At 50.0% G+C, this 12,589-nt stretch overlaps 1 protein-coding gene across 9 annotated transcripts in view; it reads left to right on the top strand.

The window, feature by feature from the left end:
* The window catches only part of PICALM (phosphatidylinositol binding clathrin assembly protein), a 141,266-nt gene that overhangs the window by 96,926 nt on the left and 31,751 nt on the right, over positions 1 to 12,589 (top strand). For 6 of the 9 annotated variants that reach the window (XM_075337547.1, XM_075337546.1, XM_075337545.1 and 3 more), the window contains 4 exons: positions 1,623 to 1,754; positions 1,829 to 1,859; positions 1,959 to 2,058; positions 9,913 to 9,936. In XM_075337547.1, coding sequence (XP_075193662.1) covers positions 1,623 to 1,754; positions 1,829 to 1,859; positions 1,959 to 2,058; positions 9,913 to 9,936 — 287 coding nt within the window. The remainder of the gene's footprint in view (positions 1 to 1,622; positions 1,755 to 1,828; positions 1,860 to 1,958; positions 2,059 to 9,912; positions 9,937 to 12,589) is intronic. The other 3 variants (XM_075337552.1, XM_075337551.1, XM_075337548.1) reach the window with 1 other exon arrangement.

The raw sequence follows: 12,589 nt of genomic DNA, 5'->3' as shown, positions 1-12,589 counted from the left end.
CCGGGGGATCTAAACAAGGTCCTTGTTGCTCTCCAGAAGCCGCCCTTCGAGCCTCTGAGGGATGTTTCACTTTCTCGACTCTCACAGAAAGTGGCCTTTCTGGTAGCGGTCACGTCTCTTCGGAGAGTGTCTGAACTAGCAGCGCTGTCATCCAAGGCTCCCTTCCTGGTGTTCCACCAGGACAAGGTAGTGCTCCGCCCCATTCAGGAGTTTCTCACTAAGGTGGTATCCTCTTTTCATCTTAATCAGGATATCTCCTTGCCTTCCTTTTATCCGCATCCAGTTCATCGGTATGAAAAGGATTTACATTTGTTAGATCTGGTGAGAGCACTCAGAATCTGCATTTCCCGCACGGCGCCCCTGCGCCGCTCGGATGCACTCTTTGTCCTTGTCGCTGGTAAGCGCAAAGGGTCGCAGGCTTCCAAAGCCACCCTGGCTCGATGGATCAAAGAACCAATTCTTGAAGCCTACCGTGTTGCTGGGCTTCCGGTTCCATCAGGGCTGAAGGCCCACTCAACCAGAGCCGTGGGTGCGTCCTGGGCATTACGACACCAGGCTACGGCTCAACAGGTGTGCCAGGCAGCTACCTGGTCGAGTCTGCACACTTTCACCAAACATTATCAGGTGCATACCTATGCTTCGGCGGACGCCAGCCTAGGTAGAAGAGTCCTGCAGGCGGCAGTTGCCTCCCCGTAGGGGAGGGCTGTCTTGCAGCTCTAACATGAGGTATTCTTTTACCCACCCAGGGACTGCTTTTGGACGTCCCAATCGTCTGGGTCTCCCAATGGAGCGACGAAGAAGAAGGGAATTTTGTTACTTACCGTAAATTCCTTTTCTTCTAGCTCCTATTGGGAGACCCAGCACCCGCCCTGTTGTCCTTCGGGATTTTTGGTTGTTTTTCGGGTACACATGTTGTTCATGTTGAATGGTTTTCAGTTCTCCGATGTTACTTCGGAGTGAATTTGTTTAAACCAGTTATTGGCTTTCCTCCTTCTTGCTTTAGCACTAAAACTGAGCAGCCCGTGATCCCACGGGGGGTGTATAGCCAGAAGGGGAGGGGCCTTACACTTTTTAGTGTAATGCTTTGTGTGGCCTCCGGAGGCAGTGCTATACACCCAATCGTCTGGGTCTCCCAATAGGAGCTAGAAGAAAAGGAATTTACGGTAAGTAACAAAATTCCCTTCTTTTTGCAATTTTTCTGCATTTGGAATTGGTTTGCCGTTTTCCAGTACACTATATGGTAAAACTTATGGTTTCATTTAAAAGTACAGCTTGTTCCGCAAAAAATGAGCCCTCACATGACCATATTGACTGAAATATAAAAAAGTTACGTCTCTCAGAAAAAGAATGGCGAAAAAAAAAAACGGAAAGCGAAAAAGCGGCCTGTCGTGAAGGGGTTAAGGGTTAAATGAGAAGACGTCTCGAAGGCAATGTCCTCCTGTCGCAGCTGAGTTCGCTCCATTCTCGGCAGGAGACGGCTGTATTACGCAGCCAGCGTCTGCAATCAGAGCGATCCCTGTTATTTAACCAGAAGTGGCGCACAAAATATTAGAAAGTTTCCGAACTTTTAATCTTTATTTCCGTACATCATTACAAGGCGCCTTCTCTGTCCTGGTGTTCAGGGTTCGATGACATGGGAGGCCTGCTGAGACCGACCGTAGCTTTCCAAAACCAGAGCATCGCATCTTCCAAAATCCCCCCGGGCAAACTGGTGTCGGACGACTTGGACTCCTCCCTGGCCAACCTCGTGGGCAGTGAGTATGGATGACGGGGGTTGTAGTGTCTCTCGTCAGCCATTAGATTTCATTCCCTTCTGTTTCTCTCTTAGATCTGGGTATCGGGAACGGGACAACAAGAAAGTAAGTACGCGCGAGGGGCTTTGAAAGGGCTAAGCGCCTTTATTTTATGGGTGGTCCGTCATCTTGAAGACTGCATTGATCGAAGTTGTATCATTTTAGTGATGTTCACTGGAGTCAGCCTGGAGAAAAGAGACTAACAGGAGGGACCAATTGGCAGCCGAAAGTGGCCCCGACCACCACCTGGAACCCTGCAACTCTGGTAAGCAGCAGCATTGGGTTTACTATTGATATTGTAAAGCGATCCTCAACCCCTGATCACCATTTTTTGTTTTTAAACCAAAATTAATATATTTAATCTGTTTTACTAAACCATAGTCCCCAATCCCCAGCATAGTAATGCATGGCAAATATTCACATGCTGTCTACCTGCACCCACCACTAGAGGGAGCTCACAGCATACTGGTCACACAGTGTACTCGATAGGATGCACTCGGCTCCCCCTAGTGATGGCCGCCGGTAGCCACAATGTTATCTTTTTTTTTTTTTTTTTTTTAATTCTATGACTCTGCAGAGATTTTTATTCCCTGTATCAGAAAACAATGATTGGTGAAAATTCAACACCGCACATGAGTTTAGTGACTATTAGGCAAGTTGTCTGACTGTGTAAAAGTTTGGCCCTGCTGTTTGGAAACTTTTAGGCAGTTGCCTGAAGAATAGTATAAAGGATTAGTCAGACGGAGCGTCCACTGGGTGTAACAGGAACAATTATTGTGTGACGCTGCGGATTACCCATTTGACACAGCATTTTTCTGTCCGCAACCATTCTGTCTGTGGCGCACAATAATCTCACAGACTGCAGCGAGATAACATATGTGGTCAATCAGTGAGCTGCAGAATGATGGTAAGCCCTTAAAGGGGTAGGTTCACATTAGATGTATATTTTCACATTGCCTTTTATACCCATTACTAGAGCCGCTCCCTTTATATCAGTAGGGCAAATTAAAGGGCATGTATTTGTGGCTAAAAATGATTTTTGCATTTGGGCTTTCATTAAAAATATTGCACAGTTTGGCTTTTTACAGGTTTTCTATTTTGTAGTATTATTATTATTATTATTATTATTATTATTATTATTATTATTTTATATTATTTTATTATTTTTTTTATATAATTATATTATTTATATTTTTTTAATTATTTATTTCTTCGGCGCTCCATTGGGAGACCCAGACGATTGGGTGTATAGCTACTGCCTCCGGAGGCCACACAAAGCATTACACTAAAAAGTGTAAGGCCCCTCCCCTTCTGGCTATACACCCCCCGTGGGATCACGGGATGCTCAGTTTTCAAGCTTTGTGCGAAGGAGGCACACATCCATGCACAGCTCCACTGTTTAGTCAGCAGTAGCTGCTGACTATATCGGATGGAAGAAAAGAGGGCCCATATAGGGCCCCCAGCATGCTCCCTTCTCACCCCACTTGCGGTTTGTAAGGTTGAGGTACCCATTGCGGGTACGGAGGCTGGAGCCCACATGCTGCTTTCCTTCCCCATCCCCCTGAGGGGCTCTGTGGAAGTGGGATCTTACCGGCCCCCAAACCCTGAGGCCGGGCTCCATCCACAGACCCAGAGAACCTGCTGGAGGAGCTGAGTACCGTCAGGGACATGGCCCTGCAACAGTCAGGTACTCTGTGTCCCCGCACAGACAGGCACGCACACTCCAGACTTGCTGGGTGTGTTAGTGCGCCGGGGACAGTAGCGCTGCGTGCTGGGGTTAGAGTCACTACAGCTTAGCTGAGTGACTTTGTGTTGGGAACTACCGCGCCGGCCGCTCCGGGAGCGGCGGCGCGGCTGGGACTTGTAGTGCGCCGGGGACTCGCGCTGACCGCGCTTTTACGGCGGCAGCGCTCATAAATCTAGTCCCCGGCTTTTGCGGCCTAGCTCTGCTTCGTTCCCGCCCCCACCCTGTCACTCAGGGAAAGGGAGTGACGCTGTTCTATAGCAGCGCCGAGGGCTGGAGTCTTATTTACATACTCCAGCCCTCTCACTGGGCACAGTGGGGACGCATGTTTCCCGCTCTCGGTCTCAACACGCCCAGGGCCCGCCCATCTCCACAGGACGCCGGCAGCCATTCCTGCATGCAGTCTGGCTGGAGAACGGACGCAGGCTCTGGGGGACTCAGACAAGGGGCTCTGGCGACCACACACCCGCGTTTTTGCGGGCGGTAAGCTGCACATAAGTGCTGGCCCCACTAGTGCCACAGTGTTATTTGGTGCACTTTTTCCCTGTACCATTTACATTTTATATTGCACTGTACAGTCGCTTCTTGGCTTATACCCTATATTGCTCTGAGGAGACAACAACATGTCATCCGCAAAACGCAAGGGTGCCAAGGCAAAGGCGGTATGCACTGCTTGTGCCGCATGTGGGGCTAATCTACCGGCAGGTTCCAGTGACCCCCATTGTGTGCAATGTTCAATCCCTGTGCCACTTCGGCAGCCAGAGTCTATGGTAGTAGTGGCCCAGGCAGAGACGCCTGTGAACCCTGCCCCTGTGACGGGGACAGAATTTGCAGTTTTTGCTAAGATGTCTGTGACTATGACAAAAATCCTGGAGACCTTGCAGTCCAGGCCAGTTACTCAGACCATGGACACTGCTGTGTCTATGCTCCCCGGTCCCCCCCAGTTGGAACTAATCCGTAATTCAAGGGGGTCCCAGGCATCACAGGCTGAAGACTCTGACTCGGATGACAGTCCCAGGCAGCCTAAGCGGGCTCGCTGGGAAAGACCCTCGACGTCATCTCACTGGTCAGGGTCTCAGCGAGAAGAAGAGACAGAGATGGATGATCAGGAATCTAATCCTGACACCGCTCTCAATCTAGATACCCCTGATGGTGACGCTATGGTAAATGACCTTATAGCGGCCATCAATAGACTGTTGGATATTTCTCCCCCAGCCCCTTCAGCAGAGGAGGCAGCTGCACAGCAGGAGAAGTTCCATTTCCGGTATCCCAAGCGTAAATTGAGTACTTTTCTGGACCACTCTGACTTCAGAGAATCAGTCCAGAAACATCATGCTTCTCCAGACAAGCGTTTCTCCAAACGTTTTAAGGATACACGTTATCCCTTTCCCCCTGACGTGGTCAAACGCTGGACCCAGTGTCCAAAGGTGGATCCCCCAATATCCAGGCTTGCGGCTAGATCCATAGTTGCAGTGGAGGATGGGGCTTCACTTAAAGATGCCAATGACAGACAGATGGACCTTTGGTTGAAATCTGTCTATGAAGCTATCGGCGCGTCGTTTGCTCCAGCATTCGCGGCCGTGTGGGCACCCCAAGCTATTTCAGCTGGTCTGGCACAGGTGGACTCTATCATACGTCCAGCAGTGCCGCGAGTGGCGTCCTTAACTACGCAAATGTCTGCGTTTGCGACCTACGCTATTAATGCGGTACTGGACTCTACGAGCCGTACCGCAATGGCGTCTGCCAACTCTGTAGTTTTGCGCAGAGCCTTGTGGTTAAAGGAATGGAAGGCAGATTCTGCTTCCAAGAAATGTTTAACCAGCTTGCCATTATCTGGAGACAGACTGTTTGGTGAGCAATTGGCTGAAATCATTAAACAGTCCAAGGGTAAGGACTCCTTCTTACCCCAGCCCAGATCAAGCAAACCTCAACAGAGGAAGTGGCAGTCGAGGTTTCGGTCCTTTCGAGGCTCGGGCAAGCCCCAATTCTCCTCGTCCAAAGGGACTCAGAAAGAGCAAAGGAGCTCAGATGCCTGGCGGGCTCACTCACGCCCCAAGAAAGCAACCGGAGGAACCGCTTCCAAGCCGGCTGCCTCATGACTTTCGGCCTCCTCTCTCCGCATCCTCGGTCGGTGGCAGGCTCTCCCGCTTTTGCGACATTTGGCTGCCACAGGTCAAGGACCGGTGGGTAACAGACATTTTGTCTCACGGGTACAGGATAGAGTTCACTTCTCGTCCTCCGCCTCGGTTCTTCAGAACCTCCCCACATCCCGACCGAGCAGACGCCCTTCTGCAGGCGGTGGGCTCTCTAAGAGCAGAAGGAGTGGTGATCCCTGTTCCTCTTCAGGAACAAGGGCAAGGTTTTTACTCCAATCTCTTTGTGGTGCCAAAAAAGGACGGCTCATTCCGTCCTGTTCTGGACCTAAAACTGCTCAACAAGCATGTGAACGCCAGGCGGTTCCGGATGGAATCCCTTCGCTCCGTCATTGCCTCAATGTCTCAAGGAGATTTCCTTGCATCGATAGACATCAAAGATGCTTATCTCCACGTGCCGATTGCTCCAGAGCACCAACGCTTTCTGCGTTTCGTGATAGGAGACGACCATCTTCAATTCGTAGCTCTGCCATTTGGTCTGGCGACAGCCCCACGGGTTTTCACCAAGGTCATGGCGGCAGTGGTGGCAATCTTGCACTCTCAGGGACACTCGGTGATCCCTTATTTAGACGATCTGCTTGTAAAAGCACCCTCTCAAGAGGCATGCCAACTCAGCCTGAATGTTGCGCTGGAGACTCTCCAGACTTTCGGGTGGATCATCAACTTTTCCAAGTCCAATCTGTCACCGACCCAATCACTAACGTATCTTGGCATGGAGTTTCATACTCTCTCAGCGATAGTGAAGCTTCCGCTGGACAAGCAGCGGTCACTACAGACAGGGGTGCAGTCTCTCCTTCATGGTCAGTCGCACCCCTTAAGGCGCCTCATGCACTTCCTAGGGAAGATGGTGGCAGCAATGGAGGCAGTCCCGTTTGCGCAGTTTCATCTGCGCCCACTTCAGTGGGACATTCTCCGCCAATGGGACGGGAAGACAACGTCCCTGGACAGGAAAGTTTCCCTGTCCCAGACGGCCAAGGACTCTCTGCAATGGTGGCTTCTTTCCACCTCATTATCACAGGGAAGATCCTTTCTACCCCCATCCTGGGCAGTAGTCACGACAGACGCGAGTCTGTCAGGGTGGGGAGCAGTTTTTCTCCACCACAGGGCTCAGGGTACGTGGACTCAGCAGGAGTCCACTCTTCAGATCAATGTTCTGGAAATCAGGGCAGTGTATCTGGCCCTACTAGCCTTCCAGCAGTGGCTGGCAGGAAAGCAGATCCGAATTCAGTCGGACAACTCCACAGCGGTGGCATACATCAACCACCAAGGAGGGACACGCAGTCGGCAAGCCTTCCAAGAAGTCCGGCGGATTCTGATGTGGGTGGAGGACAGAGCTTCCACCATATCAGCAGTTCACATCCCGGGCGTAGAAAACTGGGAAGCAGACTTCCTCAGTCGCCAGGGCATGGACGCAGGGGAATGGTCCCTTCACCCGGACGTGTTTCAGGAAATCTGCCGTCGCTGGGGGGTGCCGGACGTCGACCTAATGGCGTCTCGGCACAACAACAAGGTCCCGACCTTCATAGCGCGGTCTCGCGATCAAAGAGCTCTGGCGGCAGACGCCTTAGTGCAAGATTGGTCGCAGTTCCGGCTCCCTTATGTGTTTCCACCTCTGGCACTCTTGCCCAGAGTGCTACGCAAGATCAGATCCGATTGCGGTCGCGTCATACTCGTCGCCCCAGACTGGCCGAGGAGGTCGTGGTACCCGGATCTGTGGCATCTCACGGTCGGCCAACCGTGGGCACTACCAGACCGACCAGACTTACTGTCCCAAGGGCCGTTTTTGCATCGGAATTCTGCGGCCCTGAACCTGACTGTGTGGCCATTGAGTCCTGGATCCTAGCGTCTTCAGGATTATCCCAAGGGGTCGTTGCCACCATGAGACAGGCTAGGAAGCCCACGTCCGCTAAGATCTACCACAGAACGTGGAGGATATTCTTATCCTGGTGCTCTGCTCAGGGAGTGTCTCCCTGGCCATTTGCATTGCCTACTTTTCTTTCTTTCCTGCAATCTGGGTTAGAAAAAGGTTTGTCGCTCGGCTCCCTTAAAGGGCAAGTCTCGGCGCTATCCGTTTTTTTTCAGAAGCGTCTAGCACGACTTTCTAAGGTGCGCACGTTCCTGCAGGGGGTTTGTCATATCGTACCCCCGTACAAGCGGCCGTTAGATCCATGGGATCTGAACAGGGTACTAGTTGCCCTCCAGAAGCCGCCCTTCGAGCCTCTGAGGGATGTTTCACTTTCTCGACTATCACAGAAAGTGGCTTTTCTGGTAGCGGTCACCTCTCTTCGGAGAGTGTCTGAGCTAGCAGCGCTGTCATCCAAGGCTCCTTTCCTGGTCTTCCACCAGGACAAGGTAGTGCTGCGCCCCATTCAGGAGTTTCTCCCTAAGGTGGTATCCTCTTTTCATCTAAATCAGGATATCTCCTTGCCTTCCTTTTGTCCTCATGCAGTTCATCGGTATGAGAAGGATTTACATTTGTTAGATCTGGTGAGAGCACTCAGAATCTACATTTCCCGCACGGCGCCCCTGCGCCGCTCGGATGCACTCTTTGTCCTTGTCGCTGGTAAGCGCAAAGGGTCGCAGGCTTCCAAAGCCACCCTGGCTCGATGGATCAAAGAACCAATTCTTGAAGCCTACCGTTCTGCTGGGCTTCCGGTTCCTTCAGGGCTAAAAGCCCACTCAACCAGAGCCGTGGGTGCGTCCTGGGCATTACGACACCAGGCTACGGCTCAACAGGTGTGCCAGGCAGCTACCTGGTCGAGTCTGCACACTTTCACCAAACATTATCAGGTGCATACCTATGCTTCGGCGGACGCCAGCCTAGGTAGAAGAGTCCTGCAGGCGGCAGTTGCCTCCCCATAGGAGAGGGCTGTCTGGCAGCTCTAACATGAGGTATTTCTTTACCCACCCAGGGACTGCTTTTGGACGTCCCAATCGTCTGGGTCTCCCAATGGAGCGCCGAAGAAGAAGGGAATTTTGTTACTTACCGTAAATTCCTTTTCTTCTAGCTCCTATTGGGAGACCCAGCACCCGCCCTGTTGTCCTTCGGGATTTTTGGATTTTTTTGGATACACATGTTGTTCATGTTGAACGGTTTTCAGTTCTCCGATGTTACTTCGGAGTGAATTTGTTTAAACCAGTTATTGGCTTTCCTCCTTCTTGCTTTAGCACTAAAACTGAGCATCCCGTGATCCCACGGGGGGTGTATAGCCAGAAGGGGAGGGGCCTTACACTTTTTAGTGTAATGCTTTGTGTGGCCTCCGGAGGCAGTAGCTATACACCAATCGTCTGGGTCTCCCAATAGGAGCTAGAAGAAAAGGAATTTACGGTAAGTAACAAAATTCCCTTCATTTATGATTTTTTTATGTTTATCATGAATAATTTATTATGTTTACCAATGTATTAATACATTTTATTTTAATTTATATTTTTATTAAATTTATTTTTCCCTATATAATATTTATATTTTTTTGTTGTGATTTTTTTTATACTAATGTAGTATTATTATTAATAATAAATTTTCTAATAGTTTTTTATATTTTTTCATAAAATTTATTTTTTTTGCTATATTTTATTATTTTTATTAGCATATTTTATTACATTTATATTTCTTTTTTTTTTTTTTTTTTTTTTTCTCTCTATGATAAATCAGCCAAGAAAGGAAGGTAAAGCTCAGCAAAGCTCCATGTCAGAATGAACTCACTGACAGATTCTCAGTTGACTCATTCTGCAGCCAGGAAAGGCTATAGAAGGCAAATTGTGTATATGTATGTATATGTATATGTATATATATATATATATATATATATATATATATATATATATATATATATATATATATATATATATATATATATATATATATTATATAATATAATATATATAACGACACCCCCTTTAAATGTGTATAGAGAAGGATTAGACAAACATGGTGGTTTTCTTTCAGAATGGGGGCCACGCTTCTCCATAGGTGGTTTATGGTATCGCTGTGGGTGGAGCGGAGATGCAGTACCGGACACAACCTATGGACAAGTGTGGCGCTGTTTCTGGAAGGATTTAGTGTGAGGGGTATGTATCTTTGCGGCATAGGCTGGCGTGTTCCGATGTTTCCGGCCCCCCGCACCTTCATTATCAATGTGTGCCTCGTTTTGTGTAAGTTTGTGTTCTAATCTTGTGTTATTGCATTGTATATAACTGTCCGTCTCGATGACCCATAAAACAGAATGGCATGCATTTCCCGCCATACGTAAGTTGAACCAAAAAAATAAAAGCCTCTGCTTTGTTCTGGCATGCAGTTGTGATTAACCCTTGCTGCAGCAGTGCTGGCACCGGTCCGCCGACGCCACACACTAATCACGGTTTGATTGTGTGTTTGGAAACCTGAATCTTTTCTTCCCTGCACCCGGTGCACCCCATATCCTCCACTAACGGCATGGAGTGCTGCCTCCTGATTCCCCCCGCTGCTTCTAGCTTGGGTGCGGAGCTAACCTCTGGAGAATGGCTGCTCTCCTGCCGACAGCCGAGAACGGTCAGTCATCGCCGCCGCACGGATGAGGGTTTCTGCATGATCCTTCCTTACCTTCTTGTTTGGTGCTATCATCGATCGTGCTCTGCTTCAGAGCTGCTGTGCAGGAGGAGGAGCGGATTTCTGTCTGGAAAGAGATTTTTTTAAAACAGAACCGATCTTTGGTTTTGTGTTTTGTTCTTTGACTGAACAGGTCTCCATTTTTCTCATGCACCGTTCCAAATTCTCACACTTGGGCTAAATGATATTTTGGCTGCTGGCAGCCACCACTAGAGGGAGCTAACCCCATACTTCATTCACATTCATCTCAATTGTAAAACCACGTACAATACACTGCCCCTAGTGGTGACTACAGGCAGCCAGGGTCATTGGAGGTGCACTTTATATTTTATAATAAGGATTTTCTAGCATAGGAGTTCACACCGTAATGCACACAGGATTGGCTGCTGTGGCCCACATATGGGGTGAGAGTGGTTCGGCTGTGGCCACTGTTGCCCACACGGGTTGGTGGAGAGAGGAGGCTGCCATCTGCACTGTTGGGGTGATAGGGCTGCTGTCCGCACTTAGAGGGGTGCAGGAGGGTGCCGTCCATACTGAGGGTGCTGGGGGAGGAGGCTGCCATGCACACTGAGGGAGCGGGGAAGGAGGCTGCCGTCCACACTGAGGGTGCGGGGGGAGGCGGCTGCCGTCCACACTGAGGGTGCGGGGGGAGGCGGCTGCCGTCCACACTGAGGGTGCGGGGGGAGGCGGCTGGGGGTGGGAATTTTGGGTGGGGGGTGTTTGTTGTCCACACTGGAGAGGAACGGGGAGATATAGCTGGGAATGCGGCTGCCATTCACGCTGTGTAGATAGTCATCTACAATGACTGGTGTTGGGGTGTATGTCTGTGTGGGGGGATGCAGCTGCCATCCACACTGGGGGGGTGGGGAGGAGGCTTCTGCTGTCCACGCTGGTGGGGGGTGTATGTCTTTATGGGGGGATGCAGCTGCTGTCCACATTGCCTTCAGTGCTGATCCCTGATGCTGTTTTGTATTGACCTCCCCCCATCGTACTCCCCTCCTCTTGGTGACGGAAGCAATGATGGTGGTTGTTACTTTCCTCCTTGCTCACCGGCTGGAGCTTTCTCTGTAGATTGGTTTATTCGCATGTTGGCATGTTGTGTGTTTTTGGCTTGGTGTGTGGGGTTTAGTTTTATTGTTGCTTCCTTTGTTCTAAATTGTTGCAAATTCTTGGGACAAAACGGGTAAATGAGACCCAGATTAATCACCAGACAATAGTTGGCATATTGTAGCAATGTACTTTTTGCTTTTTGTCCCAACTGTAACCCGAGGTTTAAGGGTCTCCAGGAAAGTTTTGGGGTTTTTTTGTGATTTAAAAAGAAAATCCAATGAAAGTGGATCTGACCCCAGGATACATTGTAAAAGGGAAGCCATCGCTCAATTGACCATGGTTGTGGCAACATGAATGGGACCAGGAGACCAGACTAGTGCAGTGCCGCCCCCTGCTGGCTCCTACCAGTGTTGCTGCAGATGATTGATGGGTATCTCCCCATGTACACGTGAGGGAGAGACCTGTGGGGACAGCCGGTCGGGGAGGGGCAGAGCCAGACTAGTTTTGTTTCCTGCGAGAACTTTAAAGAATATTTTCTTTGAAGCACTGAATCATGCTGGTGTACTTACTTTGAATCCTGATTTTAAGATGAGGATTGCGTACAGCCACAGAGTACAAGCGCTCAGGAGTACCAGTGTATTCAGTGTCTGCCAACTCTGCCTGACCAACAGCTGCAGCTTGTACTGAGCAGTGGGAGATTTTGCAGCAGCATTGGGGGCGTGGGGGTGGAAGGGGGTAGATGGACACTAAGGGTCTGTCAGTCTGATTACATGGTTGGAAGTCCAGCAGCAGATAGGTGGTGGGAGACAAGGGTGAGATTTTAATCAGGCCAGGTGGATGAGATTGAGCAGCAGGGAATAGGGACACTGAGGAGCAAGTCAGGTGGGTGGAGATTCAGAAGCAGTCAGGAAGACCACTGAGCAGTAGTCAGGTCTGGAGATTCAGTAGCAGTGAGCAGGGACACTGAGGAGCAGTCAGGTGGGTGGCGATTCAGGAGGAGGAAAGACACTGGAGCTGTCAGGTGGGTGGAGATTCAGCAGGAGGAGGGACACTAAAGCAGTCAGGTGGGTGGAGATTCAGCAGGAGTAGGAGGGACACTGGAGCAGTCGGGTGGGTGGAGATTCAGCAGGAGGAGGAGGGACACTGAGGAGCAGTCAGGTGGGTGGAGATTCAGCAGGAGGATGGACACTGAGGAGCAGTCAGGTGGGTGGAGATTCAGGAGGAGGAAAGACACTGGAGCAGTCAGGTGGGTGGAGATTCAGCA

Source organism: Anomaloglossus baeobatrachus, chromosome 2, assembly GCF_048569485.1.
Source record: "Anomaloglossus baeobatrachus isolate aAnoBae1 chromosome 2, aAnoBae1.hap1, whole genome shotgun sequence".
NCBI classification, from domain to species: domain Eukaryota; kingdom Metazoa; phylum Chordata; class Amphibia; order Anura; family Aromobatidae; genus Anomaloglossus; species Anomaloglossus baeobatrachus.
Note: the sequence above shows the minus strand (reverse complement) of the source record. Positions and strands in the feature narration are given on the sequence as shown.